Below are 18,828 nucleotides of genomic sequence, written 5' to 3'. Positions count from 1 at the left end.
ATTTGTATATTTTAGTTCCTCCAAGTTGCTAGGCTCTGTTATATTAAATACTTTGAAAATTTAAAAAGCACATTATTTTCTACTTAGACTGTAATGACTAAGACATAGGTGTCTATTTCAAAAAGTAGCTGTTGTGGCTTGGGTTAAATCAGCAAGGTTTAGGATTCCTGTGGCAATGAAAACAGTGGGGGTATTAATACATTTATTTTAAGTTGTTTTTTAAAAATAATTTTGAAAGCAGTAAGGAAAGTATCTAAAGGCTTTGATTTTGCTGTGTTCACTGTCAAGGGAATATTGAACTGCAATGTGTTGATTTGATAAAGAAATTCCATACACTGCAGGATTTTTGTCCAACTGCAGGTGTTGCACAAAATAAGACTTTTTAAAAAAGTCTTTCATATACAGGTTTTTATGGTGCAGTGTTTCCTTAGATAAAGAACTGGTCACTTTAAAAAACAAACAAACAAACCTGATTTTTGCTGTCAGTTCAGAAATGAATGCAGGGCAAGCTTTCCTAATACTTTTGGCATTCCTAAAAGTTAATGTCTAACTTGATACAATTGAGTTCAATAAACTTAAATGAAAGGAAATGTCTTTACCATCTCTTTACTATTTTTTATCCAAATGTGGCATATTATATTGGATCAGTGGAAAAAGCAAATTCCATTCTAATGCAATGCAATCCTGTCTGTTACCCACATCACTGTTTCCCCCCCCACACACACACCCATCCTTGATTACAGATCTGAGAAGTACAGGCTTAAGTTTGAAATTTCAGAAAGAGATCATTTGAGTCATTATGATTATCACAAAGATTGAATGTATTCAGATTAATTTCAGATATATGTCACTGTATCTTTCCCCTACCTGGTGATAAATTCAGATTAATCAAGTCTCTTGCTTCAGTTCCATGCTCATTTTATATTACCTTATATTTGCAAGAGTTTAGGATAGTTGAGCATGTATTACAAAAGCTCTTTGGGTATTTGAGTTTTTTTAATGTATACATGAAGGAATTAAGATTAGTGTGGGGAAACCAGTAGAGTTGTTTGCTGCCTGCTCTTCTGGGTATCTGGTTTTAGTAGTTGATATCAGGAATGTGGAAGAACAAGTTCAAATGAACTGCTAAATAAAACAAATACTCCAGATGCACTGCAATCATTTTGTCTACATTACACTCATTTACATAGGGTCAAATCTTCAAAACAGCCTCAATCCAGCCTCAGGGCCAGATTTTTTGCTGAGGGTAACTCCCTCTAACATTATAGGTCTAAAACTGCATATCAAGGTTTTGTGCTCTTATGCTTGGATAGGCATCCAAAGGAGTACAAATTACACGTGCTTGTAAAAATCCAAAATCTGAACTGCATAAAATCTTGGCTACCTAAAGCTGCAAGCACAAAACTAGAAAGTGCAAATTTAGAGGCCACTTTTGTAAAATGTTATGGTTCATTCAGTTTAGAAAACAATTATTTTTTTTTAGTTTGCATAGAGGGGGAAAAGCAGAATTTGGCTACTCTTCTCCTCAATGTCTTTGACCTTATTTGCACCAGTAAAATCAACATTCTAGCTAGTCTCTGGACCTTTAAGAGCAGATTTTCAAAAGTACATGTATACCTTTGCACAAGCCCAATTTGCAAATAGGTAAACCCCAATGCAAAATTTACAAAACATGTGGCCAGATCCTAAGCTAAACTCAATGGAACCGTACCAGTTTATACAGCTGAGGGTCTAGCCCATGGTCCTTAAAGTAACAGTCAAATAATCCCCTCATCTACACCAGCATAACCCCACTATAGTCCATGTGGAGAAAATTTGGCCAGTAGGGCATAATGGCTCCAGCTGAGACCACAACAAAGGCTCTGTTACACTAGCCACAGTACAGTCAACAATAAAGATACTAGCACAGACTAATAGCAGAAAGCAAGCTACACGTATTCTCTAAATAGCAGAGAAATAACTGTAGAGTATATATGGTTTTCAAATACTTCAGAAGGTTGCAGAATATTTAGTGGAAAGCTTTGAAAATTACCAACTAAATTGATGGACATCTTATTTATACTTGTTATATTACTGAATTTGGATATTACTATATTTAAATGAGCCTTTGTTGCAGTTTTTTGCATCTTACCAGTTTTAGTCTAAACGGAACAGACTTTATTGAAAATGTAACATTTTTCAGTCAGCCTCATCTGCAGTCAAACCTTTAGTTATTATTATTCTGGAATTGTTTCAAATGAAAAAACAAGTACAAAGATGCTTCACTAGTTATGTTCATTGATTTTTACGTTGAGTGGAGTCAGTTTTAAAAAGTTTTCTCTACTAGTTTTATTTTTTTTCTAAGTCCAATACCTACCTGCCCCACACTTTTCTGTGGACTTACTCTCTTGTTCTAGCATGGGTAGCAAAGTATAAGTCTACCCACAGATCTGATTACCGTGTTTAAAATGTGCACCACAGGATTTAACTCATGGTAGTTTTGACCATGTTCTTGTGATATAGAAGTGGCTTAAATATGCATCTAGCATCTGGAACAATACAACAACCCTAAGCCAACTCTGTTACTAGGACATACATGGTTTAATGCCAGTGCTGTCACTGGCATCGGACAAGTATAAATAGATGATATATCATCATGTGGTAAATTACAGGTCTAGCATAATTTTGTGTCTACATTTTTACTCTTCAAAGAAAACCTCTGTATTTCACTCTGTATTTACACATTTTCACTAACATGCAGCTTTATCTTCCATTCCTTGTAGCAATCCCTACACTGTTGTGCTTTATTTACACTTTTCCCCATCCAGCCCAATCATGTCAATGGTTCTCTTTCAAGAAATGCTGCTTTTAACCATCTTAACTGAAATAAAACAAGCACAGAAACAGTTTCCTTACCTTGTCAAATCTTTTTTAAACTTTCCCTTTATTTTTTAGTAGTTTATGTTTAACAAAGTACTGTACTGTATTTTTTTTTGTTTTGTTTTTGTCTCTTCTTGCCTGTTTGCGTACTTCCATTTCCCAGTGAGGTGTATGGTGGGCCGTCAGTTCATAACTCTTGTGTTCGTAACTCTGAGGTTCTACTGTATAAATGAAATCTGGATAAAGCACACTTAAGTGGTCTATTTGTGTATGCAACAACAATTGAGTATGTAAACATTTACACAGAAGTACAGACTTATCTTTCTGTAAATCAGTCATTAAAAAAGGATCTTCACAGCTAACCACTTTGTTTTCCTCTGCAGATCCTAACCCTAGTTAAAATGATCCAGTTGGAAAGGCACAAGAATGTATTTCTCATGTTAAGAAACATAGCTGCTAAATCATCACAGTTAAAAAGGCTACAGTCTCAAATTATTTTGAGAGATGAGATCTTGCATGCTATGCATTCCTACAGGACTCCTCAGATCATTTCTCAACAGTATGAACAATGCATGATTAGTGGGCTGGAACTGTGGCTCTGCAGGCTGCTGCTAGCCTCTCTCTGGAATATGGTGACTCTGCTGATTACATCAGCAAGTTGTTTTGTTGGAGACAAGGAACAAATTTTCTAAATTCAGCTGGATTATAAGAAATGTTACTGCTCTGCAAAATTCCCATTGGTTGAGCTGTTCTAAAACCTTTCTAAAAATGTGCAATAGCACATCGGTTGTGGGTTCTATAAATTTCTACCCTTTCCATTGACTTCATTTCACCACATTTCAGACAACTTGAGATATAACAGTACGTTTAAATAATTTATCATGCTGACCTCCATGCACCTTTGCATTAAGAACTAATTGTGTTATCTCAGGGTTTTAAAGAAAGGCAAATCAAAGACTATCAAGCAAATTTGTATCTCAGCACTTGATTTATACTTTCCACCAAGTCTAAAATATCTAGCCCTTATGAAAGGGGAAGAAAGGCTTTTGCTTGAGCCACATCTATACTCTCAGCCAAAAACTGTAACAGTACATATCAGTAATTTAAGAATAAAATACAATACAGTGATGTTGTAATTTTTAGAACAATAAACATTATAAAATCCGGGAAATTTGGAATTCAGGCCGAACTCAACAGAAACGCAAACAAATTAAGGTATGACAATGTATAGTTAGGGCACCCAGACAACCTTAACTCTACCTCGTTGTGACCTCATGCAATAACCATATTAGTATAATTAAGACATTTTAGCGTTTTTAGTCCCAAATTAGGTGATAGTGATTTTTAAAGACACATTTGCTTTTTTTTTTTTGCTCCTCCTCACAGGAGAATTGCTTTGGGCAATCTTCATGGAATTCTCTGAAACTGATTATGTGCCAAACTCTGTTGAAGGATAAACTTTCACTTAAGAAATAATGGCAAAAATGATCATTCATCATTGGTCAACCAATAATCAATAAAAAAAAAGTAAAATATAACCTATGCAACAAGATTTCAGTGAGTTTTTATTATACAGAAAAGTTGAAAAGTCTGTTATTGTTATTAAAATTCCACAGGACAAATCAAAGAGGTCTAACACAGGATGCTAAATTTCATAAAGGATCCATTTTTCAATTAATTTTAACCCATCAACTATTTAATGGACTTACCCTTGGAATATCTGTAAAATTAAAAAAAAATTATTCTGTATCAGAGGCACTAACTTTCTGAGTTTCCAGTGGGTGCTCGACCCCTGCTCTGCCACAGGCCCTGCCCCCACTCTACCCTTTCCCCCAAGTCCCCGCCCCGCCTCTTCCTACACCGTTCTGCCCCCTCCTCTGCCTCTTTCTGCCCCCAATCTCCCTCCCCCCCGTGCCTCCTGCATGCCACTGAACAGCTGATCTGCAGCGAGTGGGAAGTGCTGGGGAGGAGCTGATCCATGGGACTGCCGGTGGGTGCTGAGCACCACTGGTTTTTTTGGCGCACTCATGGAGTCAGCACCTATGATTACTATAAAATTTAGAAGGATACATTGTATATTTCATGTACAATATAACATATAGTCAAACAATTTATATAAATCAAAGAGACTGAATCCTTGATTTAAGAGCAAATCTCAACTCCCCCTTAATTATTTTGCTGTGACTGGGACTGCCATAAAAGAGCAGCAGGTCACCTAGTTGTTTGGAGGAGTAAAGCTAAGATTTGGTTATCTTATTTATTTTATTTTCAGATGTTCCCCTCTGAACTTTTGGGCACTTGTACAGGAATTAAATAATAAACATACAAACTAGAACAAATATCTAAAATATTAAATCCTCAATGATCAACTTCAGTGGGATTTGTGAATGCCCAGAACTTCTGAAAATCAGGCCACTTATTTAGGGTTTAGAATAGAAAGGTACATAAACTAAAATGTAAGATGGAAATTAGGAGGGCTAAGAGGGAATTTGATATGTGACTAGCCAAAGGCATCAATCAAATATCAAGAAACTATTTGACAGTATCAGAGTTACAAAGACTGTGAGAGAATTGGTGGGTCCACTGGACTACCAATTAGTAAATGACGAGAATAAGGACAGTGCAAAAAATCATTTAGCTTCTTTGCATCAATCCACAGAAGATGTTAGCTAAATAACCACTACTTTCAAATGATAAAAATGAGGCACTTCCAGAGATTGAGGAGTCTTAAAAACAGCTATACTGGATCAAACCAATGGTCCATCTAGCCCAACATCCTGTCTTCTGACAGTGGCCCGTGCCAGATGCTTCAGAGGGAATGAAGAGAAAGGGGAAATTTAGAGTGACCCATTCCCTGTCATCCAGTCCCAGCTTCTGGCAGTTGGAGATTTAGGGAACATGGAGCAAGGGATTGAGTCCTTGATGATCTTGGCTAACAGCCAAGTGCCTATTCTCCATTAATTTGCCTAATTCTTTTTTAAACTCATTTATCCTTTTGGCCGTCACAACATCCCAGGGCACTGAGTTCCACAGGCTGACTGTGTGTTGTGTGAAGAAGTATTTCCCTTTGTTTATTGTAAATCTACTGCCTATTTCATTGGATGACCCCAGTTCTTGTGGTATGTGAAGGTGTAAATAATATTTCTCTATTGACTTGCTCCATGCTATTCATGATTCTATAGACCTCTATCATATCCCTTCTTAGTCATCTCTATTCTAAGATGAGCAGTACCAGTCTTTTTAATCTCTCCTCATATGGAAGCTGTCATAAATATAAAGGGAAGGGTAAACACCTTTAAAATCCCTCCTGGCCAGAGGAAAAATCCTTTCACCTGTAAAGGGTTAAGAAGCTAGGATAACCTCGCTGGCACCTGACCAAAATGGCCAATGAGGAGACAAGATACTTTCAAAAGCTGGGAGGAGGGAGAAAAACAAAGGGTCTGTGTCTGTCTATGTGATGCTTTTTCTGGGGACAGAACAGGAATGGAGTCTTAGAACTTAATAAGTAATCTAGCTAGATATGCGTTAGATTATGATTTCTTTAAATGGCTGAGAAATTAAGCTGTGCTGAATAGAATGGATATTCCTGTCTGTGTGTCTTTTTGTAACTTAAGGTTTTGCCTAGAGGGATTCTCTGTGTTTTGAATCTAATTACCCTCTAAGGTATTTACCATCCTGATTTTACAGAGGTGATTCTTTTTTACTTTTTACTTCTATTAAAATCCTTCTTTTCAGAAACTGAATGGTTTTTCATTGTTCTAAGATCCAAGGGTTTGGGTCTGTGGTCACCTATGCAAATTGGTGAGGATTTTTACCAAACCTTCCCCAGGAAGTGGGGTGCAAGGGTTGGGAGGATTTTGGGGGGAAAGACGTTGCCAAACAACGCTTTCCTAATAAATAAACCCAGATAAATGTTTGGTGGTGGCAGTGGAAGTTCAAGGGCAAAGGGTAAAATAGTTTGCACCTTGGGGAAGTTTTAACCTAAGCTGGTAAAAGTAATTTTAGGAGGTTTTCATGCAGGTCCCCACATCTGTACCCTAGAGTTCAGAGTGGGGAAGGAACCTTGACAGAAGCTGTTCCATTCCTCTAATCATTTCTGTTGCCCTTCTCTGTACCTTTACCTATTCTAATATATCTTTTTTTTAGATGACACAGTATTCAAGGTATAGCCATCCATGGATTTATATAGTGGCATTATGATATTTTCTGTCTTCTTATCTATTCCTTTCTTAAGTGTTCCTAACATTCTGTTAGCTTCTTTGACTGCTGCTTCACATTAAGCAGATGTTTTCAGAAAACTATTCATGATGGCTCCAAGATCTTTCTTGAGTGGTAACAGATAATTTAGACCCCATAATATTGTATGTATAGTTGGGATTATTTTTTCCAATGTGCATTACTTTGCATTTACCAACATTGAATTTCATCTGCCATTTTGTCGCTCAGTCAGCCAGTTTAGTGAGACCCTTTGTAATTTTTGCAGTCAGCTTTGGACCCAAGTATCTTGAGTAATTTTGTATTTTCTCCCAATTTTGCCACCTCACTGTTCACCCCACTTTTCTGAATATGTTGAACAGCCGGGTCCCAGTACAGTTCCTTGTGGGACCCTGCTATTTACCTCTTTCCATTGTGAAAACTGTCCATTTATTCCTACCCTTTCTTTCCTATCTTTTAACCAATTACTGATCCATAAGAAACCCTTCCCTCTTACCCCATGATTGCTTATTTTGCTTAAGAGGCTTTGGTGAGGGACCTTGTCAAAGGCTTTCTGAAAGTCCAAGTACACTATATCCACTGGATCAACCTTGTCCACATGCTTGCTGACACCTTGAAAGAACTCTAATAGATTGGTGAGGCATGATTTCCCTTTACAAAAGCTGTGTTGACTCTTCCCCAACATACCGTGTTTATCTATGTGTCTGATAATTCTGTTCTTTACTATGGTTTCAACCAATTTGCCTCATACTGAAGTTTGGCTTACCTGCCTTGAATTGCCAGGATCGCTTCTGGAGCTTTTTAAAAAAATTAGCATTACATTAGCTATCCTCCAGTCCTCTGCACAGGGACTGATTCAAGTGCTAAGTTATATACCACAGTTAGTAGTTCTGCAATTTCATATTTGAGTTCCTTCAGAACTCTTTAGATGAATACCATCTGTTCTGGTGACTGATTACTCTTTAATTTATCAATTTGTTCTAAAACCTCCTCTATTGACACCTCAATCTGGGACAGTTTCTCAGATTTGTTATCTAAACAGAATGGCTTGGGTATGGAGATTTCACAGTGAAGAGAGAAGCAAAGAATTCATTTTCTGCAATAGCCATATCTTCCTTAAGTGTTTCGTTAGCACCTCAATTGTCCAGTGGCCCCACTGCCTGTTTGCAATCTTCTTGGTTCTGATGTTCTTTAAAAAATGTTTTGTTGTTAGCTTTTTTGACTTTAGCTAATTGTTCTTCAATTTTTTTCTTGGGCTGCCTAATTATACTTTTATACTTGACTTGCTTCTTCCTATTTTCCTCAGTAGTATTTGACTTCCAATTTTTAAAGGATGCCTTTTTGCCTCTAACTGCCTCTTTTACTCTGCTGTTTAGCCATGGTGGCATTTTTTTGGTCCTCTTACTTTTTTATTATTATTATTTGGGGTATAAATTTAGTTTGAACTTCTGCTATGGTTTTTAAATAGTGTCCATGCAGTTTGTAGGCATTTTACCCTTGTGCCTGTTCATTGTAATTTCTGTTATGGAGCTCATTGCTACAAGATACCACTGAGGAAAATAAATTAGTAGGATTCTAAAACACATTAGACATATATACAGATAATAAAAACTTTCACAATTATAGATAGGATAAAAGACATCAACACTCACTAATGGATGGAAGTTAGGAAGAAATTTCCCCTATAGGCAGGTTATTCCAGTATGGATTTCTTGTGTAATCTCTGTAGCATCTGTTACTGTCCACTGTCAAGCTATTAGGCTAGACGGATAATTGGTCTGCCCCAGTATGGCAATTCCTATGTTCCTATAGTAGCACTTACTTACCTCAGGGGGGGTGTAGTAGTGGTTAATTGATTAATGATCGTATGGTGCTTTGAAGATGTTAATGCTATGTGCTATTATTTCAATCTGCCCATACATAATGAAAAATTAATGTTTAACCTTTTTCAATAGGTTCTGTATAGTTAAGCTGCTAATAGGCTGAGATGGTTCCATGAATGATCATATCAAACAACGTAATAATTTATTATTGCAATGGTGTACTATTTAAAACATTATAATAATAACTTATTAAAACACATTTAAATGACTTTACTAATATTTCTGTTATGTTTTAGAAACATTTTACCGTTTACACCCAATCCCTTCTGTAATAAGGCAAATGCAAATGTAAAAACTTTGGTCTGAATTCTTCTCTCATTTTCAGCAATGTAAACCTAATGGTGTTATCCTTGATTTATGACAGTGCAACTGAATTTTGAACAGAATTTTGCTCTGTATCTGTTCTTTCTTTGTACATTCATGGCACTATATAGCACTGTATAAATAATACGTACATAACTCAGGCTTGATCCTACAATTGACTTGGAGATCAATCCTACAAAGTCTTACTCATGTGAGTAGGCTCACTGAAGTCAGGTAAGCAAGTAAAGGCTCCTCACATTAGTAAGGGTTTGCAGGATGAAGTCCCTAAAAGTCAGTGTTAATGGGGAATTTTGGCTGATTAAGGAAGGGCTGCACCTTATAAATAGCTCATTGTTAAAAATAGTCAGACTGTATTCTGCAAGTATTTTGGAAAAAGAAACAGCTGTGTGGCAAATCAAGCACACCTACACACTCCTCCCTGTTTATCAATGTGTCATTTGTTTGAAGCTAATGTGTATGACAAATAAAAGGTATTTTTAGGACCTATTAGGGAAATGTTTTCAAAGCTTTGGATGGAGGATTTGAATTTATTTAAAGTGCTGGGTTTTATCAAAAGGGCAAATGGTGTAACGTACAGATGAGGTATTGTTAAAATGGTAACTAGAAATCACCTTTTTGTTGGCCAATAATAAATAGAACAGGAAGCTGGAGAGGGGAAAGATCAAATAATCATCCGAAGATGTGCATATTAAGGGCCTGATCCAAAGCCCATGGAAGTCAATTGGAGGTTTTCTGTTGATTTCAATGAGCACAGGATCCAACTCTATAGCACAGGGGTGGGCAAACTATGGCCCGGGGGCCACATCTGGCCCTTCAGCTGTTTTAATTTGGCCCTCAAGCTCCCGCTGAGGAGCGGGGTCCGGGGCTTGCCCTGCTTTGTGCTGTGGCTCCATGCGGCTCCTGGAAGCAGCGGCATGTCCCCGCTCTGGCTCCTATGTGTAGGGGCAGCCGGGGGCTCCGCACGCTGCTCCTGCCCCAAGCGCCACCCCTGCAGCTCCCATTGGCCAGGAACCGTGGCCAATGGGAGCTGCAGGGGCAGCACCTACGGACAGGGCAACGTGTGGCGCCCCCTAGCTTCCCTACACATAGGAGCCAGAGGAGGGACATGCCGCTGCTTCGGGGAGCTGCTTGAGATAAGCACCGCCCGGAGCCTGCACCCTTGACCCCCCCCCCTCGCATTTCAACCCCCTGCCCCAGTCCAGAGCCCCTTCCCACACCTGAACTCCTAATTTCTTCCTCCACCCCAGAGCCCTCATCCCCTCCCGCACCCCAACCCCCAATTTCATGAGCATTCATGGCCCGCCATACAATTTCCATACTCAGATGTGGCCCTTGGGCCAAAAAGTTTGCCCAAGCTTGCTATAGCAGGAGGATGATGTAGTGTTAGTACTATGTGGTCACTGACTGTAGTTTGCTGTAGTCCATGCTGAAGTCTTAAATTCCTAGTAGCAACATTTGAGGAAACATTTTTTGTCTTTTAAATTGTTGTATTTTATTATTTTAAAATAAAACACAAAATTATAATGAAATCAACATTAATGTAAACAAAAAGAAAAAACATGGAGCAAATTAAAATTAATGTGCTAATCAAATGCAGTGTTGTATCAATCCATGTTATCAGTATTTACTAAACCTGCCACTGAGTATAAATAGCATCCTCTTGAATTAAAGTGAAAAACAAAATAAAAAATAACAGACCAGAAAGACAATAGCAAGTATCTAAGTTCTAAACCATACTGATGATCTTAATGAGGCTCCCTCTGAGAGAATAAACCCAGAGCAAGTAGTTCCTTAAACAGCCATTGAGTCAGCGTGTATTCAGAGCTTTGATCAGTGCTTGCAGGGATTATTTTGTGAAAAGAACAAAGGAGCCTAAGAGATGGAGCCTCCGAGAGAGAACTGAAGGAAGAGAACAGACCACAGTCACAGATCTCTCTGGGCTCCATTCTGCCTCCCTCCCTCCCACTGTTGTACCTTACTTCAATAGCAGTGAGCTTTGCATCAGGCCTGTGGTGTTGATATCAGTGAGCCTATTTGCAGAGTAAAGTACTACTCAACATATGAGTAGCAAAATAGGGTTCTTCAGTAGTAATTAAACTGAGAAATTAAATATTTCCAAGCATTAATTATAACAAAGCATGGGAATACATATCCACAAAGCAATGAAATCTGTATGAGAATGCTTATATCTTGCAAGATCAGTACTCAGCTGGTTGATTTCAAGGGAACTATTCTGATTTACACCACATTAGGGTCTGGCCCACTGTTTTTATAGTGTCTGAAAATGTGATACAGAAGTCTGTAAAAGAAAGGGAAGTTCTGTGTTTAAAGAGATTTTGTTATTTCCATAGTTTGCAGTAAAACTATCCTGATAAACTGCCCCTTGAATTTTGACCTTTATGTTTACTACTGAAATGTATATTGTAATTTGCATCCAATTTGTGTTTCCTAGGGACATTGACAAGAACACAACGACCAACCTTTTTGTACAGAGTAATTTATTTACATATTTTTTGTTTATTCAAAAACTTACATTGGCTGACAAAGTTCGTTAAGGAATCCCCTGTCCAGGAGAGTTCACAATTAATCCTCTGTTGCTAGACCATCTGGAAAGGAGCTTGGCCTCAGTAAGTGGTACAGTACTTTCAAAAGAAGCTATGAGATGTTTGCCACACTGCTAAGATTTTTACTGAATTGCTTCAGATACCCTTTTTTGTGGCTTCCACTATGGTCAGAAGTCTTAAGTGGAGGTTCTTTATAAAGAACACATGGAAGTTTCATGGCCTAATGTTTCATACTTTTCTTTATTTATAGGTCTATTTAACTTAGTAAAATATATTTTAAACAAGTGATTCTGTAATTCCAGCTACATGAGTTATCTGCAAAGAAACAATGGCAAGAATAAATAAGTGTGCAATAAGCATAAGAATTTTAAACTTTTCTACAGAATCCTATATCTGATCATCACATGATCAAAAGCACTTTTGATGATATATCCACCAACCTTGACGGGGTCAAGGTCCAATCCTGTGATATGCTGAAAACCTACTGTGAGTTATTGTCCTTAATAAAGGACCTTTTTAAAAAAACAAAAGCAAGAAGCAAATAACTAAATCTGCCTCTTTTTCATAACGGATTGTGATTTAGGCCTCCATTCTGCAAGTTGGTCCATGGGGACAGACTCTCAAGTCTCATGGAGCTCCACTGACTTCAAAGGGTCTCTATAGAGCAGATACACGGGTTCATCTGCACAGAGTAACTTGCAGGATTAGGGACACAGATTGTGTGTTCTATCACAAAGGATTTAACAGAAATGTGTATAAGTAGAAGTATCATATTAAAACATATTGGTTTATTTAATTTTTAATTTTTACACTTAAATATTCACTGCAGTGCTGGAAACCCAAACCAACACTAACAATGTAGTAGTGGGTGAGAACCAGGAAGTGAATCTGACTAGAAACAGAAAGTGAAGCTCACAATTGGGTTTCACTGTGCAATAGGGTGACCAGATGTCCCAATTTTACAGGGACAGTCTCGATTTTGGGGTCTTTTTCTTATTTAGGCTCCTATTACCCCCCACCCTGTGTCCCGATTTTTCACATTTGCTGTCTGGACACCCTACTGTGCAAGCTGAGAGAAATGCAAAAAGTAAACAAACAGCATATATGATTAGCAGTAAATTGAATTTTAACTATAATTTTCCTTAACAAAAATTAGAACATGTAAATAAATATATATTTTTGTAAATTCAGAGTATTTCTTTAACAAGCTTCTTTTCCACCATAAGGTACATCTGATGTATCCTTGTTTATAGAGCCCTGCAAATCTGCGGATATCTGCTTTATATCTACCGATATCCGTGGACCATGTTTGCAGCTCGGATGTGGATACAACTTTTGTATCCACGTAGGGCTTTACTTATTTACCTAAAATAGCTTGGGGAGTTAGGGCTTGATTCAAAGCACGCTGAAGTCAATGAAAGGTTTACTACTGATATTATTGGATTCTGGATCAAGCTCTGAAGTTTTAAATACCTGTGTACTGAACCTGTATTATATACTGTACAGTTTCTTATTCTTACTTAGAGAATGATTTAAAAAATGTAAGTGCAAGTCAGCTTTGCGGTTTGTGAGGAATGCATCATGCTGCTAAGAGTTAACCTGGCTCCTTGGGCCTATAGAGATTGCCACCAGTCTCCCAAAGCAGAGAATCACTTTATGTAGTAATCGCCAATCTATAGAGGCATTTCCTTCAGTCTTGGAGGAAATGGGTCTCAGCATTGAACATTAAAAGGGGAAGTGAGAAAATAAAAACAGGACAAAACAATGGCAGAGCAGGAAGGGAGGGGCAGCAACCCCATCTCAGCTAAATATTAGTCACTATTCAGGTGATAGCTGCTGTAGTAGACACCCAACAATTACTGTCTTGAGGAGACAGTGGGAATGAACTAGGTCTCCTTCATGACAGCACAAAGCAGTAATACTGGTATGGGATAGCCTTCTGATTAACAGGGCTCCAAGCAAAACCCAGTACCGTCTCTTGGGGATCCTGCTTCTAGAGGCAGATCTCAGGCAGTGATTCCCCTTTTGCTCCCACTGATTGAATGGTGTGAAGAAGACTGGGTTGGCAATAAGCTGCAAGGGTCTGCATGCTGGTTCTCAAAGGGTGGGGTCCCAAACAGTTGCTGAGGTTGCCTATACCACTAAATGGGCCACTCTGAGTTTCATTTAAATTTGACAGTATTTTCTGCTTATCTCTCCTACCCTCATTCAAAAGAAGTCTGCCTCCAAATGCTAAGTTAAGAATCATTCAGACATTTCAATGTCTTTTTAATATTTGTTTTCATTGGCTTATTTCCTATTGGATCCAAGTTTTCCCTGTACTTTATATAGGTGTTTGCCGTCTGTCAAACAAATGTTGGGAAATAAGCGTCGGTGTGCTACACACGCACACACAGGTGCTGGATTCCTCCTTTTCCCTGGGGTGCTCAACCCCCGCTCAGCCCTAGGTCCCGCCCCCACCCCACCCCTTCCCCCAAGGCCCCATCCCACCCCTCCCCCCAGCACCATCTCCACACCACAGAATAGCTGATCGCGGCGGGCAGGAGGCCCTGGGAGGGATGGGGAAGGAGTTGATCGGCAGAAGGCACTGGGGTGGGGGGCGCTGGCTACCGGTGGGTGCTAAGCACCCACTAATTTTTTTCCATGGGTGCGCCAGCCCTGGAGCACCCACAGAGTTGGCACCTGTGCACACACACACATATAACATGTAGGTGGAGGGATAGCTCAGTGGTTTGAGCATTGGCCTGCTAAACCCAGGGTTGTGAGCTCAATCCTTGAGGGGGCCATTTAGGGATCTGGGGCAAAAATTGGGGATTGGTCCTGCTTTGAGCAGGGGGTTGGACTAGATGACCTCCTGAGGTCCCTTCCAACCCTGATATTCTATGAACATGCATGCAACTATGTTAAAAGAATAGTAAGGTTGCAACATCAAGCACTGAAAAGTTAGGAAATCCTAGAATTAAGGTTGTCTGTGCAACCTTCATTCACCCCCTGTGTGCACACACTTTATGATACAGTCCTTAATGACATGTTCACATACTTTTTTTCCCCAAAAAACTCTTGTTTAATTCAGTGTGCACAATGGATCATGACCTGGAAATGAAACAGGATGGATCGGGTCCTGGACATCTTGTAATTTTGTGGGTAATTTCCTAGGCCTTTTAAAAAAAACACATTGAAAAAAAGCAGAAATTCTATCATCTGAAAACCATATTGACCTCCCACAAGGGTCATCATGGGATTGCAACCTTTAAATCCATAGCACATACCTCTATCACTTAAGCTAATGGTAGCAGTAGTAGGCTGTACTATGTGGACCAGCTACTAGAAGCAGATTAGACACATTTTGCCAGCAGGTTTCACAGCTGTTTGCTAGACAGTGGGGGAATAATGAGACTCAAGAATCCTGGTAGGAGAGTGTGCTGTAGTGGTTATAAACCCTTCTTCCTTTGTCTCAGCACTGGCCCATTATTCCTGCTTCCTCTTCCCGCTTGTTTCTCTTCACCTTCCCCACTCGGCCCCTACCCTTGTCCTCTTTCCTCTGTTCTTCCCCTCCAGACAGCTCTGGCTCCTGACACTTGTCTTTCACTCCCCTTCATCCCCATTGTTGACTCACCCCACTCTCTCTCCCTCTGCTTCTAATTTCTCTGCATTCATCAGTGCTATTCAGGTTTGGACTGGCCATCCTCAGTCACGATGGAGGGGCAGCCAGACAATATTTGAGTGAGTGGTGTTGCAACATGGCACGTGGCCACACTGCCATATGACTCCATGCACCAGGTCACAATGCCCGGAGTTGGAAGCTTGCCTCCGCCCGGCAGGACAAGAGCTGTCTCTGCCGGACGAGTGCGGGGCCAGCTTACTCTCCAGCTCCTTGTGAAAATTCTTGTGCAATTTTGTCAATTGCATCATCCTCTTGAAAAGGCACTGCCCATACACTGAAAGGCTACCAGGGGGATAGTCACCCCTCACCCCAGATTAGCTCTGCCACTGACACAAAGATGAATTATACTGGCGAGCTCTACATTAGCTCTGTATAGTTCTTACTTTGTGGAAGTTGGTTTCCTTTCCCACATTATATAAGATACAGATCTTATCAAAAGATGGTATCATATGATTCTCACAGTACACATAGTAGAGAATAGTTCATTCACCATTCATGTTTTCTCTTTTTGATGCTTTGATATTTCTGATCCTGGCCCAGACTGTGTCCCCTGGATCCAGTTGCTGGGAGTGTGCTCCTCCATGTGTGGATGTTCCCGGCCTGCACCTCTGTGGCACTGTCCCCCTCCCCTCCAGCCCGCCACACACACACTCTCTCTCTCTCTGCTGCAATCCGTGGAGCTGAACTTGAAGCTGTGCTGTTTTTTCAGTGGAACCTCCTTACTCCCATGGCTTGTGTGGGCTATGAGGGCCAGGGGAACCACTGGGATGTATTAGCAGGAGTATTGTAAGCAAGACATGAGAAGTAATTCTTTTGCTCTACACCGCGCTGATTAGGCCTCAGCTGGAGTATTGAGTCCAGTTCTGGGCGCCACATTTCAGGAAAGATGTGGACAAATTGGAGAAAGTCCAGAGAAGAGCAACAAAAATGATTAAAGGGCTAGAACACATGACCTATGAGGGAAGATTGAAGAAATTGGGTTTGTTTAGTCTGGAGGAGACTGAGAGGGGACATGATAACAGTTTTAAAGTACATAAAAGGTTGTTACAAGGAGGAGGGAGAAAAACTGTTCTTCTTAACCTCTGAGGATAGGGCAAGAAGCAATGGGCTTAAACTGCAGCAAGGGCAGTTTAGGTTGGACATTAGGTAAAACTTCCTGTCAGAGTGGTTAAGCACTGGAATAACTTGCCTGGGGGGGGAGGGGTTGTGGAATCTCCATCATTGGGGATTTTTTAAGAGCAGCTTGGACAAACACCTGTCAGGGATGGTCTAGATAATACTTGGTCCTCCCTTGAGTGCAGGAGACTGGACTAGAGGACCTCTTGAGGTCCTTTCCAGTTTGATGATTGTATAAGCAGCTATTGTACTGGGCGGCTCATCGTTCGTGCTGGATTTCAGCTGTGCTGACCCAGTTACAAGACTGTGGCCTGAACCTGAAGTCTCTCTGGTGCTGGTGTGTGGGGAACTTTGTGCCTGTAAACTGCCCAGCACAAAGGGGGCATGATTCTGACGAAGGCCTCTGGGTGCTATTGTAATAAAATCAGAATGACTAATAATACAACACCCCCCTCCCGCCCACGCACCTACTGCTGACACCACTAGCTTGTGATACCCTCATTACAGGCTCCTGGAAGGCTTTAGAGCCACGAAGGGCAGCGGATCTGGACCAGAAGCCAACATTCCCCTGAGTTTGGAGGCGTTGGATCTGGGGGTTGGTTTTGTCCCACTGCCAACCTCCAGCGTTTATCTTATTACCAATTACTTATCACCAGCAGGCAGGGACGGACCATTTCTCAGCAGTCTGCGTAAAGCACCACCAACAAACCGCCCGCCCCCCCAGCCCGGTGAAAGCCCGGGCCGACGAAAAATCACCGGCCGGCCTGCAGCGGAGCGTGCAACACCAGGCCTTTGCTCAGCGCAGCCTCCCCTCTTGCTGCAGCCCGTGGGAGCAGCGCGCCCAGCCACTCCAAGCCGCCGGGAGCTGAATGACATCCCCGGCACCCAGTAGGCTGCCGCTTGGAGCAGCTCCCGGCGGGGCTGGGCTCCTCCCAGCGCGGCCGCGCCCGGGCAGAAGCGAAAGCAGCGGCCTGGAGGAGGGTGGAAGCGTCGCGCCCCGCCCACGCCGCCGGCTCCCGGGGCCAGAGGGGCGGCGCAAGCCCAGCTGCACGGGAGCGGGGAGGCTGGTGCGCCGGCCCCTCCAGGACCCGGGCTCTTGCGAGTCTGCCCCGCGCCTCCCCCTGTAGCCAGGGGCCAGGAGGGCGGCACCGGCACCGGCACCGGCGGGATGCTGCTCCAGCTGAGCGCCGAGTTTGATCTCCAGAGCGATGTGGTGCCGTGGCTCTTGGCGCAAGGTCCGGCAGCGGCTCTAGGTAACGCTGATGCTGGGGGAGGCGCTTTCCCTGCCGCCCACGCAGGCTTGGTTTCTGTAGGGTCGCCCCCACCCCTGCTAGCCATGTCTGTCTTGTCCTCGGCTCACCTGTAAGGCAAGTGTCCTCGTCCTCCCAGATGTGGCCATGGCTTCTGCAGTGTGTGCGCATATGGATGGTTACCCGGCCCTTTAAACATCCCCACAGCCTCCCCCCCCCCTTCTTAAAATGGGACATAACACAAAGGGAGGGGGAAGAAGTTTGACATGATGTGATTTTAATGTCCTTGCTGGGTCAAAGCCAAGCTGGCTGAAATCTAATTTTTTATGAATCAGCACCTTAGTTTAGTTTATGGCAGTAATAACAACAACATACTATTTATGTGCTGAGCGGTGACCATGTCAAAAGAGCCTAGGTGTGTTTAAACTTGGGCCTAAATGAGTGAAGTAGTGTCTCTTTTTGGCATGGTTTAGTCAGGTGCCGGGAGCATGATATGTGAACCATTGCCAAAAAGTATCTAGAAATACCTGTCTGCCTTGATATATGTTATGGTTTTCCCATATGTGTGCTCCTTGGCTGCCAGTTACAAAGATTGCTGGGCCTAATGCTGGACCGATTTACACCACGTTCAAATGCCATTAAAGGCATGTGCAGAATCCAGTCCACTCATTATTTATGTAAGTACACTGTCTAAATGTCCACTTTAAAAGTGATGCAAATTGCAAAGTTATTCCGTATGTTGTGAGTTTATATTTTAGATGGTAACATTTTATTTATTTTTTAAAAATGAAGAATCGGGGAGTTTCATCTGTTATGGCAGGGAAGTGAAAATGGTTCTGTTACAAACATGAGATGCAGACTGCACTGAAGGTGACATGCCAAGAGCTGCGAACTCCTTGAGTAAATATCATCGAGTCTAAAAACAAATATAACATTAAACAGGTTATTCTAAA

The 18,828-nt window shown here is 41.2% G+C and overlaps 1 protein-coding gene across 6 annotated transcripts in view; it reads left to right on the top strand.

Moving 5' to 3' along the window:
* The first annotated feature begins 17,604 nt into the window (after positions 1-17,604).
* GSAP (gamma-secretase activating protein) overlaps positions 17,605-18,828 on the top strand; it is a 62,679-nt gene continuing 61,455 nt past the window's right edge. For 4 of the 6 annotated variants that reach the window (XM_048836431.2, XM_048836429.2, XM_048836432.2 and 1 more), the window contains exon 1: positions 17,605-17,878. In XM_048836431.2, the coding sequence (XP_048692388.1) occupies positions 17,794-17,878 (85 nt within the window). In that variant the 5' untranslated portion in view covers positions 17,605-17,793. Of the gene's footprint in view, positions 17,879-17,933; positions 18,553-18,687; positions 18,776-18,828 lie in introns of those variants that run through there. The other 2 variants (XM_048836430.2, XM_075124505.1) reach the window with 2 other exon arrangements.

The sequence above is a fragment of the Caretta caretta genome, chromosome 1, assembly GCF_965140235.1.
Source record: "Caretta caretta isolate rCarCar2 chromosome 1, rCarCar1.hap1, whole genome shotgun sequence".
Lineage (NCBI taxonomy): Eukaryota > Metazoa > Chordata > Testudines > Cheloniidae > Caretta > Caretta caretta.
Note: the sequence above shows the minus strand (reverse complement) of the source record. Positions and strands in the feature narration are given on the sequence as shown.